Raw genomic sequence first — 25,380 nt, 5'->3', positions numbered from 1 at the left:
ACATAAGTATAACAAAGAGAAAGGGTATTTACACTAAGTGATCAAGATTTTGTGATTGGAATCTGTAGAGAAACAAAATCTCAATGACAGCAGCTCACAGCAGACTGTCAGTCCCTTTACCTGCATTACTATTGAAATCTGTACTTGAGGCAAGTCAGAGCAGTACTGACCAAAGGCAGAAAATTATAAGTAACTTTGCTAATTTTATCTCTTAACAGCAGAAAGCTAACCTTGCAGTGCACTACTGGAGGCTGCTGCCACCGCCTCTTATGCCATGAGACAGCAGTACCCTCAAAAAGGAAGGCTTTTTCCAAAAATAAGCCAGGTCCAGAACTGTGTGAGCCAAGGGTACCCAGATCCACAAACACCGAGCCTCTAGCATGTGAAGAGTGGTCTTTTGCCCTCTGCAAGGGGTTTATTGCTAATGGTTTTTTTTAGTTTTAGTAATACAAAACAGTCATATTTTTGTTTGGTTAAACCACTATAACTTCTGTGAATAAATTCCTCATGAGAATCCAGGTGCTTTAGAAAATGACATCTCCAGTTCAAATGGGGACGTGTTTGAATGGTAGGCTGCAGAGCCATTTCCAGTTATAGGCTTCAAGACCCAGAAGCCTGCAGCCATGTGAACACATGCCCATGCTCTGGCTCACCAGCCTGGTCACCAGGGATGCTCTGACCCTCAGCATTACCATGTCTGTGCAGGAATGTGCCCCCCAGGAGCAGTCTGGAGCCCTGCAGTGGTCACCCAGGGCTTCCTTCGCAATGCACAGACAGAAGCACACACCTGGGAACACGACTCACACCTGCAAGCCACAGGAGAAGTCATTTCACTGGGCAACAGACACAGGCCACAAAAAAGAGCATCTCTTAGACCCCATGTCTCCTCAAATCTGAGGTGCTGTTACATGGACTACGCCAAAGCATTTGCCTGCTGTCAGAAATCACAGCCCTGAATGTACCTCTTTACTCCTCCTACCTTCCTTTCAAAGGACAGAAGATGCAAGCCAAAAGAAGCAGCACATGCTTTTACCCTGCAAAACAGAGGGTCATCCATCACCAGTTCTCTCCTTGCAGAGGAACCAAACTGCTCCCTGGAGATGTCTCTCCCAGAGGCAAGAGAAAGGGCATCCTGGCCACCAGGAGAGGTAAGTCCACCCAGGGAGTGATTCCACATGGTGGCAGAGAAGCCAGGGCTCTGCGAACCCCAGAGTGCAGTGCATGGGTAAGTGCACACCTGGAAGAAAGGAGAGCTTGGCTCCAAAGACCAATACCAAACCAGAATATTTTCTGCTCTACTTCTCATATAGGTCATTTGCGATTCAGAAAAGGATTGAAGAAAGGGCAACTATAAAACCTTTAATGTACTACTGAAATATTTATGATAACTCAGCTTCCCAAAACTCACAGATCTCTTCGGATGACTAAACACACACTTCCATTATGCAGCTAACCACAAGATATCTGGCCAGCACTGCTAACGATAGTATGAAGTACCTTGAATGCACCTGATTCTAAAAAAAAGAGGTATTGTCAAATAAATGGACTAAATTCAGCTCTAAATTCATGATACTGTAGGCATTCATTGGGACTGAAATCTATAAATCTTTCTTTATATTAATTGACTATTTTAATCAACACTAATTGAAGATATTTTTTCATCTCCTTAAGAAAAAGGGTGAAAAGAAGGGTTTATCAACAACAACTTACTGGGTTTGGAAATGCTGTTCGAGGTGACCGCGTTGCACGACCTCTGAGCAGTGTTCTGTGAAAGGGCAGCTAACCATTAGCTTGTCCAGGAGGTTATTCACTAGTATGCTGGACTTCCTGCACGTCTGGAGAATCACAAGCTTGCGGTCCATGGGGCAGAAGTCCTTTTCCACGAGGAAGTTCGTAAGGCAGGCTGTGCAGAAGGTGTGACCACAGAGTGTGTCTAATGGCTGAAGCAAAGGTTGTAGGCAAATGTGGCATATGAGATCATCATCTACTTCTTCGGTGTAGCTATACAAGTGGTTTTCTTCCGGTAAATGCACCTGGCCGCAGGTGACACAGAGTGGCGGGGAGCTATCCTCCATTTCTTCTTCTTTCTGGCTCATAATCAGAATTGATGCAATTCAAAACAGGGCAGATGGAAATACCCAACTTGTTTCCTACTCATGAGAGCTGCAACAAGGCTTGTGTGCCATCAGATCTGTGGGGGAGAGAGGCAAAGAGTTATGCCCTGGATTGTTTTCTCTTACCACACTTACAGAATGTATCTGGATATGAAGTACTCTAGCAGGTTTTAGGGAAGAGTTGCATCTTTGGGGTAGGAGGGTGAAGCAAAAAAGTGAAAAAAATTTTTAAGAGAGAGAGTTAACTCCAGGGACTTCTTTTCTTTTCAATCTAACTCAATTTACACAATTACTCTCATTGTAAAGAAAGCTATCAAAATAGGAAGACTGCTACAGGTATTTAATGGTTGAAAACATTAAATTAGCATATAATTCCAGTTCCAGTCAGTTGATTTTGTGGTTACGCTAATTCTGCTGGAAAAGCAGCATCATATATAGACAAACATTGCAAGACCGTATGCAGAAATACAGGTAAGAATAATGGTTACTGCCCAAGCCACCTGCTCAGCGCAGCAAGGGAGAGCAGCAGCTTCACCTAACACACACCTGCTACAGACACTGTATACGCAGCTGGGGAGGGAGGACACTCTTGGGGTCATGAGGTTCTAGAGCTTGGGACCCTTTAGACCATCCTCTTCCGACAGGCACAGTGTATCTCTCTGATCTTCAAAACCACTGAACACAAGACCCCATCTTTTATGTTACGTACAGTAGCATTACAGGCTACAGCAAGAATATACTTTGGGGAGAGCTCGTATGTTCACTGTCTTGTCTCGGGGACCTGGGACCCTGCTTATCCCCCATGGCACTGCTCTGGATGCCTCAAGTCAAGCAGTTATAACCATCTGCACCAACGTAACCAACTCAAAACTTCGTTTTACTTCCCAAAGCACCAAATACCTCACGCACTGAAGTGAAGTCCACAACCGGATGCCAAGTACTGTATCACTCAAAATTAGGCCTATTCCCTTCATAATTTGTGCTACAGAAGCCCAGTATTTCCCTAACTACAGACCCAATTAGCTCTGGCCAAAGCACCTGTCTGCTGGTATTTTAAAGATGTAAACTCTGTGGGTGGCAGCAAAACTGAAGAGTGATTTGTAGTTTTTACTCCATGAGCCCCAACTGCTTTTTGGTCCACTTATGTCTCATTACATCGATACTTATTTTGGTATACTGCTTTGAAAATAAACATGAAGATATAAAATATGCAATGGCCTAATTACTACTTTTCCTTGAAAATGTAAATCTTATTTGCCGCTCTGCCGTAACACTGTACCCTTCCCTCCAGCTTGACTTAATTTGCTGAGACAATGTGTCAGCCTCAGACACCCACGTTTAAGGGCAAATGAGGGAAAGAATTTAAAAAAATCTGACTATGACAGAGCACATTTTCATATAAAATAAAACCTTACTTTTATGCAAAGCTCATGGGCTCTAAATCTGAGAAATAAAATTTTAACATGGCAGGGTTTTTCTGACATAAGGGTAAAATGATAGCCTCACTAACTTTAACCAGATGCTTAAATGTCAAACATTCACTTTAATGCTTTGCTAGATCCTATTCTTATGTAGCAATTATGCTAAGTGGCTGTATAATAATATTTTTTGCTTGCAAGACTAAGTTCTGCATAAGCCCTGTCTCCTGATTAACAGTAGCTTCATTTGAATTAAAATCATTGCCTATTAGAATTCTTGCAAATATTTAAAACACTCTATGCTGTGGTAAATGTTTCTTTTTGTAAAAATATTCACCAGAGCTTTATGAAGAGCTCTTTGTGAAGAAATTAACACCTCTCTATAGTGTCTACCTGCTACCTTAACATAGGAATAAAAACCAGTACTATTTGGTCCTATGAAAGTGGCATGCATCAAAATGAAACAAGAGAAAAGATGACCATGAGGCTGAGGTGGGGACTGTTCAGGCACTGCAAGTGACTGCTCGTAGGCAGCTCTTAGCCAACTTCTTGATGAAGCGGGGTGGCCGCAAGTTGGTGTTTGATCTACCAGTAGCTGTGTTTCGCAATGAGAGGGAAAGCATTCAGCTGATCCCCACGTCCCTCGCTCATGGTGGGAGCCCATGTGAAGTCAACAGGGCCGCTTCCAAGAATGGCAATACACAGCTTGGGAATTTATGGGATCATGGCTTTAAAAATAGCCATAAAATGAATTAGAAATCGATAAAACATGACAAAACCAGCATTGCTTTATGAACTTTGTTCTTTCCTACATTTTTGAAATGCCTTGCACCCAGGGCAACCAGGGGAGTGGGCAATATCATCCTGTTTCTCCACTCTCCTGCCACATCCTCTTGTACTAGCACACACAGGTGGACCCATGTGGGTGCTCTCCCCATGCACCAGAATATAGCCAACCCCAACACTTTGTTGCCTCATGGATGTTCCCAAGGACAGAAACTCTTGCTTCCTGCTGGCAGGAGATCCAACGTGCGGCTCCCATCAGCAAGTCTGCTGAAAGCTGGACCCAGAGCCCTGCTCTGAGGCAGCAGCATCCTGCAGGAACAGGAGCATGAACATCTGAATCATCCCCTCCCAGTCTTGTGCCCTAACCCTGAAAGTACTGCTCCTCCGCTCCCACATACACAACATGTCAATTCCTCTGATGCAAATTAGGTACAACTGGAAACAGTGCTACAGCTCCAAAGTGACTACAGTTATTTGGGGTTGTTCAGCCTGGAGAAGAGGAGGCTGAGGGGAGACCTTATTGCTCTCTACAACTGCCTGAAAGGAGGTTGCAGTGGGGGTTGTCTGTTCTTCCAAGCAATGAGTGATAGGTCGAGAGGAAATGGACTCAAGCTGTGCCAGGTGAGGTTTAGATTGGGTATTAGGAAATATTATTTCACTGAAAGGGTTGTCAGGCATTGGAACAGGCTGCCCAGAAAAGTAGTTGAGTCACCGTCCCTGGAGGTATGCTCAGGGACATGGTTTAGTGGTGAACTGGCAGTGTCAGGTTTACGGTTGAACTCCATGATCTTAAAGGTCTTTTCCAACCTATACAATTCTGTGTGTATTTCTGCAATGACAAGGGAGAAAGAAAGGCATTGCTGCCCTAAGCCCATGCTCTGCTGCAGCATAAACAATGAGAGAAGCCCCAGTGGATGCAAAGCCAGACTGTCCTGGCCACACTACAGATACTCTTTATGAACCTAACAAGCTAGCAATGCATTGCTAGTGAAAAAGTGTAGGTGTGGGGAGCTGTACCTGTATTTTACAATGTTTACATAAATTACAAATACTTGAACATGGAAACAAAACCATCTATGTTAATTAGTAACAGGCATTGAGTTTTTAGAAGGACTTAACTCAAGTCCTATGGCCTCTGTTATTTAGAAAACTTAGATGAGATTATAACATAAATTCTGGAAAAAAAAAGATCTATCAGACTTTTCTGGCTAATCTGGTCCATGTTAGCCTATGACGAACATTCCTAAATTGCTGGACATATCAAGCAATGAAATGATGACCATTTGTCTTTGGGAGGTGTTTATGCCACCACAGGACTTAGCACAGAGGGCATGCGATGAAGTTGTCACACAGATTCAGTCAGAGGCAGGCATTGTGTGGAATGTTTGCAGTCGCTTTTATTTACAACATTTTTGTGCTGTCACAACAAGGTACGTAATTAATTTAATGTCTTTTTAGGAAGCTTAAAGTTTTGGTGTTAAGATTTGCTAATGGTTCCTCCTGAACAATGTAGAAGAGAGGGAAAAGGAGATTTGAAATTGATCTGCTGATAACCAGCATGTACTTCTACTTCTATTAACTATGAATAATAAAATACACTTTGAGCAAGGAACCTTGTACCTGTAGATGGTAAACTACAGCTAAGAGAAAAAAGGCAATTACTACCTATTGCATCTCTTCTTTGAGGCCTGTGCTTGGGGGAGGAGGAGAGGGGAAAGGAAGGGGGAAGAATCCTACATCTGTCTGCAGTCAATATCAACACCACTGGCAACCTCAGCAGGGTGAGGATGTCACCTTGGCAGTCTTATGCTGGCTTACGGTGACAGCCGTATTTACAGGGACTGGTTGCTGCATTGATGATTGGCAGGAAGAGCTGTTAGAGGTAGTGCTGGTGCCATGCCCAAGAAAACACCAGCATTTGCAACTTTGCTGCTGTGCAGGAAGTTTTCAACAACTTGGGTCCCAGATTTAGCATAATTATACAGCACCTAGCACAGCTTGGCTTAGATAAATACAATCAAATACTGATTTGTAAGAATTTCAAAGTGTTGTGACGCTGCAGTAAGTCAAGACCCCACACAAGGCACAGAGCTGAAGCACATGAATATGGTGCAAATGATGAAGGAAGAACATTGTAAACTTTGAGATCCATATTGCCAAGCTTTCAGCCACAAGCTGGGATCAGAATAGTCACATCAGGGCATGAAATAATCCCCAGGGCTGTGACCACAGTGAAAGCCAATATCAGAGTAACACAGACTGCAGCCCTTTGAAGAAGTTTGCATCTTATGGGTCTTCACTGCTTAGGAATTTGCAGCCACTGGAAGCATTTAAGAGAACAACAGAACAAACCCAGACAAAAAGCATGGGCAGTAAACATGGAGAGTAGGTAGAGAGAAAGCCTTTCATCTCCTTGCAAAGCCAAGCCCATAGTTGTCCCACCCCAATTTAAGCAACCTTAAGCTTAAATCCTGACTTACCATCACAGTTACACTGGCAGCAGTGTAGCAAGAGGAGGGCTCAGTGAGCAGAGTGGCAAAGCCCCACCGCTTCCACTCAGCCACACCATCAAATATTAACCCAGCCGTTCAGGAGGCTGCACTTGGAAGTAGCGTGGCATAAAACAGAAGAAGCTTCAGGTAGCAAAAAATGAGCAACCAAGGCTTAAAGAGAAAGAATTAAGTGATGAAAGATAGTAAGGAAGTGGCTAACAGATGCCTAAAGGCCAGAAAAATAGTGATGTGGAGCCTGGAAGGGCAAGAACTGGCTTAAATCCCAAATGGTGAAATACAAGCCAGTGAACAGGCATCACTGGAAAATGAAGGAGTGACATAGATGAGCTGCAAAACAGGTAGAGGAATTTAGCTCCAGTTGCTCTGAAGTAGCATGGCTTGGGGATAATGAAATCCTCAGAGCCAAGGGAAAGGGTGGCCAGCATGCGAAAGGGAAATGGATTCTCAATAGTACGGTAAGATCGCTAAATATTAGCTGTTTATGTTTTGTTTCATTTTTTCTCTATGAGTATTTAAGTAACTTTTTTTTTTAATGTTCCTGTTTTATTTTTGGACTTCAAGTATGTGCATAACAAATCGTATATCTGCTGATTAAACGGGGACGCCTTTTCCTGCCCTGTTTCTCTGCCACACAACCACATAGGAAGTAGAGGTACTACTGACAGAGCTGTCGTGCTCTTTTTAACTGGATCATGTTAACAAAGGCATGCTGCATTCTCTCCCCAGCCCCTGCACGGGCTGTTATCTCCTGTGAATGTGTACCTCTAAATGAGTCACAGCCATCCTTTAGTGCAGTTCAGGATGGCACTGTGTGGCCAAAAGGGCTGGTTGGTCTGCAGGCATATAAGGAAACCGCTCCATGACAGCAGCATGGCCAGCTGCTAAATCAAGTTAGAAGCTCATTGTTCTTCCATAGGTGCTTTTACCTGGCCATCCTTTCACCACACTAGCTGTAAGCATGCTGCACTCAACATCGGCCTTTCTTGATATCCAGCTTGTTTTGCTGAGAGCCCAGAGACTGCCATCTTGGTTGTTAATGTTCAAAAATACCCACATAAAATTACTAGGAGGCTTGGCACCTTTCACAGTCACAGAATTAACTCTTTAGTGAAGCCTCAGCCCAGTTGCCAGTGGTTAGACTTGGGCGGGTCAGGAGGTGTGGGCATTGTCCCCATCTAGTGGCTCACCCACACCAAGGGGAAGAGCAGAACACAGCCAGGAGGGAGCAGAGGTCCTCCTTCACCCTCCAGCAAAACCTCTAAACCCTCAGGTTATGCAGGATTACCTGTGATGATACTCAGGAGGGCATAGGCCTTACTACTCCTGTGAGGATCCAGGTTACAAAATCACTCCACCTATTTCATATTCAGTTACATAATGAGGCATCAGGCTGAATGCTTATACAAAACTATCCGCCATTAGAGAAATTTTAACACTGTTTTAATTTCTTACCTTCTATCAGACTGTCTTTCCTGGTAGCAGGCCTCCCAGCTTTCCCGTTACTGTGTTTTGTACCACTGCTTCTCCCTGACTAAATTTTTTTGTAGTTTACACTGACTTTACTGTTCTAGGTAGTACTGATTTTGGAGGCCATTGGGCAGCCTGTTTGTTTCCCAATACTAGACAACAGTTGTGAAAAACGTTATAGAGTGATGATTACTCCAGTAAAACCTATTATAGAGTATTTTCAATCCCAAAAGACAGTGATTCACATACCAAAGATCTGGCTAAAAAATATCATATAATAATTTGCACCAACCTTGGCATAGCTGCACTTAAGGGCAAAGGGATGAGTCAGTCTGCCTAGATTTGAAACTTTGTGTGAAGGAAGGTTATAAACCATTAAGGTGCCTAAAACCTTATCATTTTAGTACCAGCATTCCTCCTATGTGTCTTTTTCTCTCCCCCCCCTCCCCCCCCCTTATTTTTAAATCTGTTCTACCTATAGAAAAGTCACGTTTTCTTTCTGCCTGAGATGTAATCAGTAGTGGACCATCTCCAACAAAGATTTGTTATGGGCAGAGGTGAGATACACACCTCCAGGTAAAAAGTCAGTAGCTGGAGAAGAGATGGGGATCCCAGAGACACCAGTTTAGCAGATAAGAATTCAGCTTGGCTTTTAAGATTATAAGAAAGACTGTTGGAGTTGGCTTTTAGAGGAAAATAACTGCATTTAAAGCTCAGCATGTCAGTACAGAATGTCTCTGAGACAACAAACAGGAGCTCCAAAACCTCTCCTCTGCCTGGCCCCAGCTTTAAGACAGCTGGTTTTTCAAAGTTATTATTAGTCAAAAAGTCCTTCTCAGAGCTTATAAAAATCAAAGCACTTTGCAGAGCCTTCAGTGGTGAAAGGCATTTCCAACTGAATAGAAAAATCCAACAGTACAGTAGGTGAATAACCCCAACTTTTTAAGTTGTAGCTCAAGCTGTGAAACCTAACAGAAATGTCATACTGTGCCTGCATGCACAATAACTTCAAAAACCAGAACCAGACTATCTGGAGGGAAAAAAATGGTTTTCTCTGTGGCTCATGCTGGAATTTACAGAAGAAACCAATGTTGGAAAAAGTTTTTTGTTGTGGAATTACGTATCTGAAACATCTGTTAGGAATGTAAGGAAATATATTCTGCTTGTTCGTCTGTCTCTCGCACACCCACGCAAACCTGAATTTCTTTTTCTGACAATTTCATGGATACAAAACTTTACTTAGCATGTTAAAATGAAAAAATTCAGCTCAGAAGTAATTTGATAATATTAGGAACACCTGGACAAGATTTGAGTGAAGAGAAGATTTGAATAAAACCGTACGTACCCACAGGTTAACCTACCCACACTACAAGGAACGTGTCCTGTGAATGAACTCACCTTAGCAGAAGGTAGGATTTCTGAGAAGACTTGTTCCTGACACACCTCTAGCTGCCAAATACTATGTTGGCTGAGGTAATAATTTCTGTTTCTTGCTTTTTTCAAAGTTCAGTAAACCCGGACTTGGACCAACAGCTTATACCAGAACTACAAGCTCAGACTCCAAGTGCAAAGATGAGCTGTAGCAAAATGGGCAGGCTGTGGGTAACTGCTTCTCAAAGGCACACGGTCTACCTGCTCAAAGGAAGTTAATCATGTGGCCGAAGCCAGACTATGTGAGCGATTATGATTGACTCCTGAAGTGCTTCCTAAACATGTGCTCATCCTAATTGACATAATAAATGCCATCAGCATTTCACACACTAAATTATAAAATTGCCTTACTAGTTATGTAAGAGAAGGTGCGTTACCGCTCTGATTTGGCTGATTGCTCTGGCTGACTTTGGCAAGACTGGCAACCTCACAAATACCACAAGCTTGCTTTCAGCCATCTGACCAAATCACAAAACTGTATATCTGTGGCTAGATAACTGCATGCCCCAGCTGCCTTTCAAGATGCTGGTAGCTAGGAATAGGTACAACAGTCCATGCAAACTGCATGAGGGAGCGCATGAGTCCTTGCTCCAGGTGTGTCTGGTGTGTCTCTGCAATGGTGGACGTGTGTCTGCCCAAGCTCCTCCCGTATTTCAGAGCAAGGAAGCATGGGCCTGTGGACCACTATGGAGCTATAGGGTACTCCAGCCAGGTGTTCCTCAATTCAGACAGCCTAGCCCCCAAGCATATACGGACCCACACTGGGTACATCGACACAGTGACACATTACACAAAAAACCTTGCTGATATAGAGTGAAAAGCAAAACTTGGAATAAAACGCATTAACTTTAAAATAAAATAAAATTAAATGCTCTTCACCTTCAGCCTGAATTTAGTTCCTGATATTAACTCCATGACACTGCTTCTACCCTGTTTCCTAAAGAAGTAGGGCAGTTCTGCACTTTTTTTCTCTCTCTCTCTGAGTCTCTTTGTTCATCCCTGCTCTTTTTTTCCCCAGTACCTTTTGGATCCATTTTTCAACTTCTGACCGCTCTGACAGAATTGCAGAAGCCTACATATTCATTAAATTATCATAATTACCATAAGCATAGGTGACTGGGTAGGAGAGAGGAAAAAAAATTAATGTTCCCACAAAAATCAAGGCTGCAGAGTAAACCCAAACCATACTGGATACCAACAAAGACAGGCAGGAAAAAGGAGATATGCATAGCCAGTCCTTAAGAAAAACTAACGTTGGAGCTACATGCTATTAGGCAAAGCCACAGGGAAACAGCGTTCACTAATTCTTCTGCCCAATGAACCCTAATATGTAATCCAGAAAGCTTGTTCTCCTTCCCTTCCCCACTTCCAGCTTCCGTGCCTTACTATGCACAGCAGCACAGGCACTGAGACGGCCCATACTGTCAATGGAGGAACCTACCTGAACAAAAAGGTTTCTGCCTAGGCATGCCCCTTACTTTCTGGCTTCCTAATGAGTGGAGGTACTTTTCACTATATCCCCAAGACCAAATACACCCAGCCTCTTTGAGAAGAGCAAGATACACCTTTCTCCACCATGCATATTTCAGCTACTCTCTGAGCTGGCCTAGCTGAAAGAGCACAGCAAAACTCCCTGTGACCCTGGTCCATCAGGCAAAAAAAATGACCCTCAGTGTGACTGCAAGCTGCTGCCAGTATGAAAGGGTAAGGGGCTAGGGCATACTGGGGAGCAGGGAGAAGGGGCTGATCATGCTTGGGGTAGACAGAAGACACAGCTGAATGGTGGTACCCTGGTTGCCAGTGGTTCCCATTTAGTGTCAGAGAAGACTTGCTTGTTCCAATTAAAATGTTTTGCTCACCATGCTTTGAAGATTCTGTGTCTTCAGACAGCAGGTAAGTAATCTCGCTGACTTCCTGATCTGTGGGACCAAGAACATTTACCAAAAAAACCCCAAACCCTCCCTCAGCACCCTCTAACATGCTTTAAAGTAGCTTTTCTCTCTTTTGTGGCACAAACTCAAGTGTGGTTTTGCACGGTAACATTTATGTTGGTAAGGATGAAGAACGACCTGCCCAACTCGTTCACAGCTTCATGAGGTGCGAGTGGCTCAGCCAGCACAAATGTATCCCAAGAGCACCCGTATGTCCCCTGTTAACTGTTCGCTCCACACAGACAAACATAACGCAACACATAATTGCTGCAAGAACTACAGCATCTGCATGAAGAACCCAGCATGCCAACCACATGTCCTCTGTGCGGGCCTGCCCTACTTAACTTGAAAATAACAATGCAAAATGCATGGGAATGTGGAAATCTTAACTTAATACAGCTTTACAATAAGTCTTAATCTCTCTTCACAATCCTCTCCCAGGGCCCCAAGTGGGTCAGCAGGGAAGGTGGGCAGCGCTTCCTCCCTGCCCCCTCAGCCCTTGGGGTGGGAAGAACTGCTGAAGAGGGAATGAAAGGGCAGGAGCAGAAAGTAGCGTGGAGGACTTCTGCCCTGGAGAAGACATTGAAGCCTTACACCTCACCCTGCCTCCCACAGCCACGGTGCCTGCCATCCTCAGACCACACAGCACCTTCTCACATGTGACCACGAGATAACATTTAATAACTACAAAGTGCAGAACATGTGATGGATAACCCTGCTAATAACATGTAATGAAGTAAGCCGTGCTTTAATTATGCTGTGCATTTAAAACTGCTCCTCTGATCCAGGAGTCTCTTAATGCTTGACAAACTACTTAATGAGTTCTCACAACACCCTGTGGGGACCTTTTTTAGGAGCAGCCTGCAGCATGGTTAGGTGAGCAAGGGAAGGGGCAGCTGGCTGCTCCCATGCCACAGGGCCAGGCTCCCAGGATGCCAATGCCCAGACTCCATCATAAGGGTCCTTGTGCAGCAATGTGGTCAGAGAGATGCTCTCAAACCTGATCTGATGGAAAGCCCTCACAAACTCTTGACTTCCAGGGTCCTCTGCTTTATGAACATACACCCACGGGCGGACAGCAGCAACTTGCAGCAACTGGTTCCCCAGTGTGACTAGTCTAAGCAACAAAAGTGAATGATTTAGGTACAGCCTCTGGCCTATCGTACCTAAATGGTAAAATTAAGTAAATTCAATGGATCAGGGATTTAATCATCTGTATCTTAATTCTACTTATGTTGCACCCAACTCCAGTACTATATTTTATATATTATTATTATTAAAGATTACATATATAATCTGTAATTTAAGTTATAGGTCTATAAATGTCTATAACTTAAATAACATCTGTATCTTACTATTTCCTTCTCCTGCCAGTTGAATACATAAGAAGTGACTCAATAAACAAATTCTAACCTGAAAAGCAGTCTCTACTGAAGAACTGCATGAAACAGTGACACTCTGCTCTTTAAAATAATGCAATACAAAAACATTCCCCACCACCCACTCCCAGTCCTGGTCCCAGTCCCATTCAGGAACTTGGAAAGAGGCAGGCACAAGCCCAGCAGGGTAGTCAACAAATAAATTTCAACAACTTAGGAGAGCAGTACAGCCCAGGGGCAGCCTCCTAAATAATGGGGAGGCACACAATATGCAGCTGGAAACAGAAATTTCAGGGGGCAAGGGGAAAAAGCCTGGATGAGCTTACAGGTGTTTTGCAATGCCGAGTGCTGAATTGACATTTAAGAAAAATGCACTGTTTGAAAGAAGGAGACATATTGCACGCTGAAGAGGCTGAACCCAGCAGACTGCTGTCTGACTATCAGTTTTCTGGTGCTAACACTGGTTATTTTTTGGGTCTTGCACAAACAGCATACTGTCTTTCACTCAGTTATCTCTCTTACGGCATTGTGTTGACAGTGCCCATTTATATCTGCTGACAGTCCCCATTGCTCATTTGAGAGTGAGCTATGCGCTAGAGCGTATAACCATCTTCCAAATGTGAGAGACTGGAGAAACATTAAGTATTTGAGCAGGAGTGGAAGCAGCTCTCTAGCTAAGGCTGTGCAATAGTTTCCATTCCAGAGCAACTTTTTGTAGCAGGATAATGACTAAGATCCTTGTCCAACAAATGTCTCAGCAAATCAATTTTGTTTATTATGGTGACCAATACCTCCACTACCAAAACACATCCTCTGGAGCCTGGTTCTGCCCTCATCTGCTCAGCATCCCTGAGTATGGTACTACTCACTGGATTTGATTCATCACTGGTTTAATTGGGGTTTTGTGGGAAGTCCCCGATAAAGTCCATTGCTAATTAACATGCATGTGCTGCTGATGGCCTTGAAACATTCTCCTTAAAATGAAGAGGCTTATTAAGGTTTTGTCAGCCAGGACACGCGAGTGACACCAGCCTGGGAAAGATAGTTAAGCCTGTGGCTGAATTAATATGTGCTTCCAGAACTGGTTCTGTGGGTGTGGAAACCAATTGTGTGCTGCTTAATCCTATGATGAGAAACCAATTAAGAATTACGTGCTCAAACTGTCCTGCTTCCTCCATCCTTACGCATGGTCAGATGTGATCTGCTGCATGCAGGCAGGGACGGGGATTTTTTAATTCTTTGAAATTCCTCCTACAAGTTATAGCTATTTCAGTGCCTCAGACCCTTTTTGACTGGATCTAAACTGCAATATTCTTTTAAATAGCAATAGTATGATTAAATGACTCCTCAGACTGAAACTACGAAAATGCAAACCTATGCTGCGAGATACTTTCCAGCACTGAGTTCTACTTGCAAAATCCTGTGTGAACTGATACTGTTAAATACATAATACAAAAAGCTACAAAAATCAGCTTTGACGGAGAACAGCAAATCAAATAACAGCATCACCCATATTTTTTAACGTCAGCATCTCAACGGTATCTATACCATGTAGCTGTAGGTATGGAAAGCAAAAGACTAGAGAAAAGACAAGCAAAAAGTAGGCTGGAATTGTATCCAAAATCGGTCAAAATTTACCTACTTTCACACAAGCCATTTTCTGAAGAGATATATCAGTCCAGACAGAGAAGTACCCATCAACCCTCAATAAGAAATTACTGGCACATGGAAACCATTGTTTTATTAAGGCTCTTTGTTTTAGTAAGAATGTTGCAGGTGCATTAAAGTAGAACTGGAGGACAAAGCAGAGGGTTGCCAGGAGCTGCTAAACAGGTCGGAGGTTTCAGGGTGTTTAGCTCCTTGATTTCTTGTAAAGGAGTAATTGATGTTTACTCAGAGAGATGGCAACAGTATGCAGTCGGAGGCAGCTGCACACGACAGGAGCTGCCAACTAACCATTGCCTGAACATTTACTGAGGGTAAAAGTTTCTCTTCCATGTTGACTCCCCTCCGATCACATGATTCAGGTAATGATCTTTTTTACAGATTCGGCTTGAGCCTTTGGGGAAGGCCTCCGAAAGATCAACTGCACCTTTGCAATCCCAGTTTCTAGGAGCAAAAGTTCCGGTGGAAGAACTGGATGTGTACTGCAAACAAGTGTCAAGTCAGGCAGCCTAGCATGGTACCAGTGTCTGGCCATTTTAACCAGAGAGGGGCCTCATCATCTCCCCAGAAGGCTCTGGCCAGAGAGCTCCTCAAAATCCGCTGCAGGCCTCTGTCTGCCCCTGAAGTGAGAGGAGCCAGGCAGGCCAGGCTGCGGCACTCAGCCGCGCAGACAGGACTGACAGCTCCAGAACTACTGGACTGCTTCCCTCCAGCAGCCAGCCTGGACGAGAGTCTGCATTTGAAAGCCTTTACTAATTTACCTTCCTGCTGGAAACAATGCTGCTTGATTTCCTGGTTTGCAGTGAAATGAAGTTAATCTATCATCTCATCCTGCGTGCAAGATTTATTCGCATTTTGCAAAAGAAAAGCTATGCTGGGGGAAGACGCCAGCATCTTCAGACTTCTTCCAAAAGACAATTCAATTTTCTCTTCTGATAGATGATCACAACCCAGAGCCAGGAACATTCCTCTTTCCAACTCTGTGCTACAATGAAGTCCTGATGCAGTTAATGCTCAAACACATGGGCTTGGAACAGCCTTCCAAAAAGCAGAGCTCGTGTGAGCGAAGGGGAGGACACTTGTACAGGACCATGTACAAGTAAGAGGAATTAGCAGCCAGAGGAAGAATATTTTCAGGTGGCAAGAAACGATAACTAAGAGACAAGCTTCCCCAGATTGATTCAATTTATATTTTTGGAAAATATACATAGGCTCTGAGGTTTGGGGTGGAAAAATATAAAACAGCAAATTAGTAACAGATTACTTCCTTAAGAGGAATTTTCAGTCTCAGGAAAGTGTATGGGAGTATTGAGGATACAACTCCTCACAAGGCAGCAGCTTTCCAAATGCCTGACAGTGATTCCTGGCTTTTATTTACAGATCAGCATTTGTGCTTTTCCAACAACAGCGGATAATAGACAGTGCTGTTTCAATGCAGTGGTGGAACTGCCTTGCTATTGTTCTGGACGAACCTGCACGAGCAAATGAAAAGCGCTTTGGGATGAACAGGGAGCTCCATTTCTACAGGAGTCTGTGGGAAAACTAGTGCTTGTGTAGTGCTTAGTACAGTCACCTGAGGTATTCTTGCTTTCCTGCTGTTGGAGGAACCCTTTCTGAGTCACTGGGCACCCAGGAAAGCATGAAATACAAGTCTAATATCCACACCTTTCCTGGTTTTTGTTTTTCCTTGGTAGATGTCAAAAAGGCCAAGAGCTTGATGCAAGCAGTCGAACCCTAGTCATTAAAAGCACCCCAAAATATTCTTAGCTTTAAACATTTAAACAGGTCCTCCTGATTTATGTACTTGGACCTCTTGTCTACTGAGTACTTTATACTTCAGTGTGTGAGGATGTCCACGTATCCTCATCGCAGTCCTGGGCTCTGTGTTGGTACATCTGTGCATCTACATGTTCTCACACGAATAATCAGGCTCATCAGTAGAAATGAAACTGAGGAGTTTCATTTCTATGAATTCTAGTTCTAGTCAATTCCATTCAACTCATTCAATTCTGTTGAATGAATATGTGTATTCATACATATACACAGGTTTGTAACCATTGTGTGTATCTGTACTGAATTACAGGATGATTTAAGAACTGAGTAAAAGTTTAAGGAAGTGGAGGAGAACATGAACTAAAGATACAAACTAAACCAAGTTCTCTTTCTCTCCTCAACTCAGCTGCAGTTATACGCATAAAATCAAGCTGCAAGATACAGTAGGGGTGAACGTACCCTCTTCTTACCTCCTAGAGCTGCAGTGAGACATTGTGGATTTTAACCTGGGGGAGGGGAAGAAGTGGGTTTCCAGAGGATTAATAAAGCCTTGGGCTAAACCAGCAGCAGTACAACGGCACCTCTCCACAGATAACCAGCTGGATTTTAACACACTTTTTACTGAAGAGATAGACCTTAGCAAGAGGAAGACAGAAAACCAAATATGTCTACCTAACAAAAAGATAGTGAGCTAAGCATGGCACTTTTGCATACTAGCATGTAGTATGTATGTAAGTAGTACTTTAACACTGACTACCAAGAAGTGCAGCAACATACAGGTACGTTATATGGCCTTCTCCCTGAGATTATGAAAATAATCCCTGCATTAGATTATGGGGAGACTAAATCACTAGTGACAGACACAGTAAATATTTGTTGCTGCCTTGCTGCATGGCACTCCCAAGCATGCAGGCTGAGGTTTGGACCCACTCCCTCCTGACACAAACTGGGGATGGTTTGTTTGCCGGAGCATCTCCTTCCAACTTTGCTCCTCTGGAACAACTCATGCCCAACTGAAGGGTAAAAGCAGGAACAGCACAAAAAAACAATACAAGTCTTCAAACTCACATGTCTGGCTTTATCGTGTCTCTCATCCACTGCTGACAGAGTCCTGCAGGTGTAAAATCGCCAGGCCTGGGCAGGCGCTGCTGGGCAGGGGCACCGCACTCAGCCTTCAGCCCCGTCTCTGCAGGCAAAGAGCAGATGGTGGCTGTGTCAGACGGGGAAGCCTATGGCATGACAGAAGGTACAAAGAAAAGCTGAATTGCATAAACCTGAGCAATTTAAGGTTTAGAAAACGACACCCACCTGGTCATCACCTGATCACCCGCAGGCAGATAAACATGTGCAGGCTGCTCAGACACAGTGTAATTTGAAGCTTTTACTTTTCTTTCCGGCATATACCGAAGTTCATTTTCATTTTGGCTTTTCCTTGCATTTCTTTTCTTCTTTCAGCCTTGGTTCAAACTTAATAAAGTCAAGTGGACCATCTTAAAAGTTGCTTCAAGTCTAAAGAATCATGTTGGTTTTCCCCTTGGAAAAGGAAGATGAGGCCCGCCAGCTCTAACCTTGAGTCCATGCTTTGGAAGCTGGATCTTTACCTTGTTCCTGCACACCTGAAGCTGGTGGTGAAGGTTTGAACCATGTAAAAGCAACTTGTAAACTCTGGAATCAGCTGGCTGAAAATACAAGCTCTTACAATTTTCTGAACATTGCAAAATAAAGACTGCCTTAAACCTTCTTATGTGGTAATTTTCAGTTTAAAAAGTACCCAAGAAAGGGGTAAGATATTGTACTGCAGCTGAAGTGTTGTACTGCTGTACTGTAATGCAACAGCTGAGTGTGAATGTTAACTACGAAAGCAGTGGCAGCAAAAAACAGCTTTTTTTAACAAAATATTTTCAGCAGAGGAAAAGAAACCATGACCTTCCAACTACATGAATCACTAATATATGCAATGACTTCAGCCATCATAAGCGTTTGCTCGTAAGGAAGTAAGTGTTATTCAGGAAGCAAGGCAGCTTTGGAGATGGACTTGAAGTGAGCAACTGCAGTATATGCCAAAAGCAGACAGAAGAAAATCTCCAGGCTCTGACATAAACATCTATGGCTACCAGGTCTTGGCCTCCAATTCATTCTTACACAAGTTTGTTTCCCTTCAAACATTTTAAAAGCATGCTTGCTACTTGTGATTATAAAGTCCCTTGTTAAATATTTATTTTAAGAAATCATCAAGGGACCTGTCAAGTCCTACCAGCAAGTGTGGCAGTCATGCCCTTAGCCTGATGGATGCTTGTTTGCAGTAGTATTTGCCTTTCCTGCCCTGACAGCACAGCACCTCTGCTCCAAGTTGCTCAAGTAAACCTGGGACGGGTCCCCGCCGAGCCAGCCTGCTGGTGCTCAGTGCACAGTTGCCCAAAACCCAGGTGTGTGTTGGCAGTGCTGGGCTGGAGCTGGGTTACTGTGCAGCGCTGAAGAGCTGCTGCTCTTCCCCCTGGATGGGTGCAATATGGATAGACACAGCCCACACGGGACCAGATGTCCACAGCAGTCACAAGGCCAGATATGCAAGCCTCATGCGTCAGCCGTCTGCAAAATTGAACTATGCACATGCAATGTACTTTTAAAAACATGCTTAAGCTACAGAAGCTTAAACATTAGCAAATACATCCCCACAGAGCAAAACGTGTGTTTAAATCCTTTATCGCATGGGAGGTCTCTCAGAGGCTCATCGCCCTAGATCAGAAAACCCAGAGCCCTGCTGTCACAGGTGACCACATCAGACACTCTCAGTTACAGACTTAATTTCCATCTTAGAAGCTAGCCAAGTTTTCACCCTCTCCTAGTGCTGGGAGGCTTTTCTAAGTTTCCAGACTAAGGGCCAGTTCAAACTCATTTGTTCTCACGCTATGTTACTGGATTGCTTAAATAGCCTTTCCCATCTCAAGACATGTTTTCCTATTTTCCTTCCCACTCAAACTCTCTAAGCCTCCGCTCAGAAGAAAGGGTCTCCACTCTTCTGCTCACCCAAACAGTCCTCTTGGTCCCTCATCCCTGTCCAAATTCTTCACTCTGGAATATGGCATTAATACTTCTTACACATAGCAGGCAAATTATTTCCCCAGAAGCTGAGTTATTTATTGGCTCTGAACCAAAGACCTAGTGAGCTGTACCTGTTGATGGAAGATCCTATGTTGTACCTGTCTTTCATCTGCTGGGGAGCAGCTGGCTAAAGGCTGGTAGATTTGCTTTTTCCACAGCACAAAAAAGTGACAGTATTTTCCTACTACAATTCATTCTTCTGCATTGAAATGACAGCAGCATCTCATAGATCTGACTGGTGAATGACACCTGCTTGATAAACTTCTAATTTGCTGCTATAGCTTCACACATTGGAGGTAAAAAATGTTGCATATTTAGCTCTGTTTAATTTTAAAACAAATTTGTACAGTTTGTCTCAACCTATTCATACACGGGTATAAGGAAAGACCTTTCCAATTGGAGATATTCCATACTTCACTACTGCTGAAATTTTTCCAGGAAGACAACATGCCACAAACTCTATTCTATTAGACTTACTCATTTATTTACTTCAGCTAAATGATTTCAGCATATATTGCAACCATTGATTGTACATGCTGTGCAAGCTAAGTTAGAAAATCAGTCTAAGACAAATTATGGGAAATTGTAATAATCAAATATTAGGTGATAATATTGTAATGGATGCCATCTGTGTTGGGTTGAAAAGATCACTGTGTCCTGCAAACGCAGAGGCCTGTGCAGCCTCCCGTGAAGCCCTGTGAGGCCGGAGCAGATGAGGCAGCGGGCAGGTCAGGTCTTTGCCTGCCACTGACCCCTCTCTTCCAATCCTTGCTCCAGGCCATCCAGCAGACTGCTTGCAAAAAATGAAATACAAGACCTGTCTCCAGTGCATGTTACATTCCTGTCCACACAGATCTGGCAGGGGGCTGAGCTATGCTGTCTCCTTCAAGTACATAAGGAATCTCCAGTGCTGTTGAGTATTTCTGTGATGTCCCCACAATGGTAAATATACCATCGTCCCTGACCCCCATGGATGGATGGGGACGAGGAGGTGGGGGGTGGGTGGCCCTGCTGGCACTCTGCCTCATTGAAGGAGCAGCAAGCAGGGGGAGCCAGGGAAGGAGCATCAAGAGCTATGGGTCATGGCTCAGGGCAGTGGAGACACACCAGCCAGGAAGAGACGGGGTCCTCCAGGCTGAAACTGTTTCCCCCGACCTCCATGATGGTAGGCCACATCCACATCTGGCATGAGCATTGATTCAATGTTCTTACATGGGATTGCACCAAATTTATATCTTGGCTTGCAGAAGCATACCAGAGAATAGGAGCAAACTCTAAAAAATTGGGTCTAGAAATTACTCCAGAATGAAGGCCAATGTTTTCATGTCAGTTCCCTCTCCTTGTTCGCCCTTTGTGGCAAATTAGCAATGAGAGTTGGACCACAAAACACAGAAGGAAAGCTTGCCAAGTGCTTGTACTATGAACTCTCTGCGGACTACTGAGTGCCACTGTCGTCTGCTTGGAAATGAGACTATGGGCTCTGCAGTCGTTAATCACCAATGTTAAACTAGCAGCTCTGTACAGTGTGACAGTTTAAGTAGGATGTTGACTTCCAAAGTTAACCTGCTTGGTGCAATTTACAGATGACAAGGAACTTATACAGTGTATGTTACTCTGGGAAGTCATGTTTCATTCATCATAAAAATTTACTGCATCTTCTGTATTCTGTACCTTTATATTTTCTAGAAGAACCCTGAGGAGGAGAATGGGAGCATAATAAAGAAACTAAAACCACAGGATTAAAATAATCTCTTTTCCACAATTAATGAACCAATAATAGTACCAGACTTACAACTACTATTTTCTGAAATGGACAGCATTCATGGGCTGAGAGAGCACAGAACTAAATACGGCCCTACTGGGAAAAAAAAAAACAAAAGAGCAACTTGTGCCACACCACCAACTAAAATGCTTCCACCAAAGAGCTCATATGGATTCCCTCAGGGAGGGCTCTGACTGGGAAAGCCTGCAGACCCAGCTATACATGCTCAAGTGAAGCTTGGGGTCCTTCTACCTCCTCCAAAAAGGTCTGTGAACACATGAGCTGTACGTAAGGAAAACAAACATTCAAGTGGCCAAATCACATTGGCTGTTGGGAGAGGATAATATTACAGATAACCAGGCTATATATGTTTTCCCTTGGGATAAACTGTTGAAGGTAAAAAGATTAATCTGGGCTCTCAGCACATTCATTAGTTAAATTGCCAAGCAAGCTTATTACATATCCAATCCCAGGACAATTATTTATCTTACCAAGGTCCACAGTATGGGTGGATTGCTGACCAAGGTGACGCGAACACCTTCTGCAGGATGAAAGCTCTCTGATTGGTTAGGAATGTCAGTCCTGTGCTCTACCCCAGTTTTTGGATTACCTGTGCCTTTTTGGAAGAGTATGTTTGCATAGTACCTCCCAGAGGTCTCTCCAGCACGGAGGGAGAAACTGAGGAAAGCTGGGTTCACTCTCTAGGAGTGGGCAAACTAAGGCACAGAAATTAAGTAACTTGCTCCTAATTACCAAGGAAGTCTCTGGCATAAAGAGCATCTCACTAATTCTCTCATACTTTGTTATATACAGTAGAGGGAATTGTTTAAGGTGGAGTAAAATGTCTGTACTAAAAACATGCCCAAATACATAGGATGCGCAGTCCATCCTTGAATTTACTTTCACATCCAGGTTTATATCCTGGGAACAGTTCATAGAATTTAAGATTAGAAGAGAGAAGAAGGTCATCTTCCCTGACTTCTTGTATGTCACAGGCTCCCACGTCCCCTGCTCTGTGCCCTTTATGGACGCCACTGCCTAGGTTTAGCCCCATCAGGAATCTTTCTAGAAAAGTGACATATCCAGGTTTGAAGAACCAAAAGATGGGGAGTCCACTGGTCTCTTTGGTAGCTTGTTCTGGGAGTTAATTGTTCAGACTTGTAGAAACACAATTTATGGATAATTTGATGACACTGCTTCAGGTTATAGTCATCAGTCTGTTATGCATTTCCTAGCTGGCTGAAAGAGCCCTTCCAAAGCTGGCATCCGCATCTTGTACCACTACCTGCATTACACTTGCAGTAACATCTCTATAGATTTTTCATGTGGACTGAAAAGACTGTGCCTCAACTAGCAGGTATGTTACTTAGCCCTTAGGTAAGATTTTTGCCATTCCCTGCATCCTTCTCCAATTTTTAAATAATCTTTTAAAGTGCTGACTGTGATGTGATTTATGTTACTCCTCAGAAGGCCCCCATATGCATACATACTACAAACACAGACAAAATTCACACACTTGCTCCAGCTTGATTCCCTTCTGCATGTGTACTCAAGGACCACAGTAGACATTTTGCCCTGCCATTGGGCTAGGACTACATTCACAGAAGCACACAGAATGGTAGGGGTTGGAAGGGACCTCTGGAGATCACCTTATCCACCCCAATTGCTTGAGCAGGCACACCTAGAGCAGGGGGCACAGGAACGCATCCAGGAGGATTTTGAATGTCTCCAGGGAAGAAGACTCCACAACTTCCCTGGGCAGCCTGTGCCACTGCTCTGTCGCCCTCACAGGAGAGAAGATTTTTCTCATATTGAGGTGGAACTGCCTGTGTTCCAGCTTGTGCCCATTGCCCCTTGGCCTGTCGTTGGGCATTACTGAAAAGAGCCTAGTCCCATCATCCCGACACCCTCCCTTTAGGTATTTATAAGCATTGATAAGATCCCCCATCAGTCTCCTCTTCTCCAGGCTGAACACACCCAAGTCTCTCAGCCTTTCCTCATAAGGGAGATGCTCCAGTCCCCTGATCGTCTTCGTAGCTCTCCACTGGACTTGCTCAAGCAGTTCCACATCCTTCTTGAACTGGGGAGCCCAAAACTGGACACAGTACTCCAGATGTAGCCTGACTAGGGTGGAGTAGAGGGGGAGGATAACCTCCCTTGACCTGCTGGCCACACTCCTTTTAATGCACCCCAGGATACCCTTGGACTTCTTGGCCACAAGGGCACATTGCTGGCTCAGGGTCAGCTTGTTGTCCACCAGCACTCCCAGGTCCTTCTCAGTGGAGCTGCTTTCCAGCAGTTCAGCCCCCAGCCTGTACAGGTGCATGGGGTTGTTCCTCCCCAGGTGCAGGACCTTGCGCTTGCTCTTGTTGAATTTCATGAGATTCCCCTTGGCCCAGCTCTCCAGCCTGTCCAGGTCTCATTGGATGGCAGCACGGCCTTCTGGTGTATCAGCCTCTCCTCACAGTTTTGTATCATCAGGAAACTTGCTGAGGTTACACTCTGCCCCTTCGTCCATGTCATTGATGAATATGTTGAACAGGACTGGACCCAGCACAGACCCCTGGGGAACACCGCTATTGACAGGCCTCCGAAGAGACTCTGCACTTGATCATGACCCTCTGACCTCTGCCTTTCAGCTAGTTCTCTATCCACCTCACTGTCCCACTCATCTAAGCCACGCTTCCTAAGCTTACCTATGAGGATGTTAATGGAGACAGTGACAAAAGCCTTGCTGAAGTTGAGGTAAAAAACACCCACTGCTCTCCCTTCATCAACCCAGCCAGTCATGCCATCACAGTAGGCTACCATGTTGGTCTGAGGTTGTCTATTAAGATCTCTAAAGTCTTTCCAAAGTCTCTAATTTTTTTCCTAAGCTGCCTTCTCCATTTCTGTAGATATGCCACATATTGCCTGTTTTCAGGTTTGTAATTTTGCATTTGGCTGTATTAACGCATTCCTTGTTTGGTCTGAACTCCACTTTTTAGGCAATTCAGGTTCCCTTTTCTGTAGCACCATGCATCACCAGTCAGTGATCTGATAGTTTTCCTGCAAGACCAAGAACTGAACATTCGCAGAAGTGGGCTGAGTCCTGATCTGGCACTAGAATCTCACTAGAAATATCCTTTTTAGCATGATTCTGCATCAACTGGTTTTGAAACACCTGCTCTTAGCCACTTGACATGTGCATGCACAAGAATACAAAATGCTTCATTTTTGATCAAATTATGTTACGATATCAGACTGAACACTTTCAGGATCTATTATGCCAATATAGTTACTTTATTTACCAAGCAGGTAATCTTACATAAAAAAGCAAACCAAGCTTACCTGACAAGACCTGTGTTCAATGAAAACATAATTCACTGCCATTAATAATATTCCTGTTCTTGATTACTTGAGTTCCCATATCAGCTTCTCTGTTATTTTACTGGAAGTGAGGTCAGGCTAGCTTCCCTACCCTTATCAGAATTATCTTGTTGGTGCTGTTAGGACATTGGCAAAAAATAAGCAGGCTTTCAATCTTGGCAAATTCCTCCAGTATCCCCAAATTTATTAAAAGTTCACATCAGTGTGCCAGACAATTTCTCAGACAATTTTTTAAAAAAACTTTTGTGATGCATAGATGCAGGTTACACAGGGTATACTACTTTAAAGCTGTTTTCCTGAAATAGGTGTTGTCTAACATTCTCTTAATTACAGATGAGCTGGAAAAGAGTTCATCACAGAATCATAGAACAGTTTGGGTTGGAAGGGGCCTTTAAAGGTCATCTAGTCCAAACCCCCCTGCACTGAACAGGGACATCTTCAACTAGATCAGGTTGGTCAGAGCCCCGTCCTACCTGGCCTTGAATGTTCCCAGAGATGGGGCATCTACCACCTCTCTGGGGAACTTATTGCAGTGTTACTCCACCCTCATTGTAAAAAATTTCTTCCTTAAATCTGTTCTAATCTACCTTCTGTTAGTTTAAAACATTCTCCCTTGTCCTGTCACAACAGGCCCTGATAAAAAGTTTGTCCCCCATCTTTCTTACAAGCG

General features: G+C 43.8%; 1 protein-coding gene across 1 annotated transcript in view; it reads right to left on the bottom strand.

The window, feature by feature from the left end:
• The window catches only part of LNX1 (ligand of numb-protein X 1), an 87,281-nt gene extending 69,610 nt beyond the window's left edge, over window positions 1-17,671 (bottom strand). The window contains exons 1-2 of the mRNA XM_075091465.1: window positions 17,546-17,671; window positions 1,711-2,191 (exon numbers count right to left, since the gene is read on the bottom strand). Coding sequence (XP_074947566.1) covers window positions 1,711-2,096 — 386 coding nt within the window. The 5' untranslated portion in view covers window positions 2,097-2,191; window positions 17,546-17,671. The remainder of the gene's footprint in view (window positions 1-1,710; window positions 2,192-17,545) is intronic.
• Window positions 17,672-25,380: the final 7,709 nt, after the last annotated feature.

This window comes from Phalacrocorax aristotelis, chromosome 4 (genome assembly GCF_949628215.1).
Source record: "Phalacrocorax aristotelis chromosome 4, bGulAri2.1, whole genome shotgun sequence".
Taxonomy (NCBI): domain Eukaryota; kingdom Metazoa; phylum Chordata; class Aves; order Suliformes; family Phalacrocoracidae; genus Phalacrocorax; species Phalacrocorax aristotelis.
The sequence above is the reverse complement of the archived record's forward strand: the minus strand, read 5'-3'. Positions and strand labels throughout refer to the sequence as shown.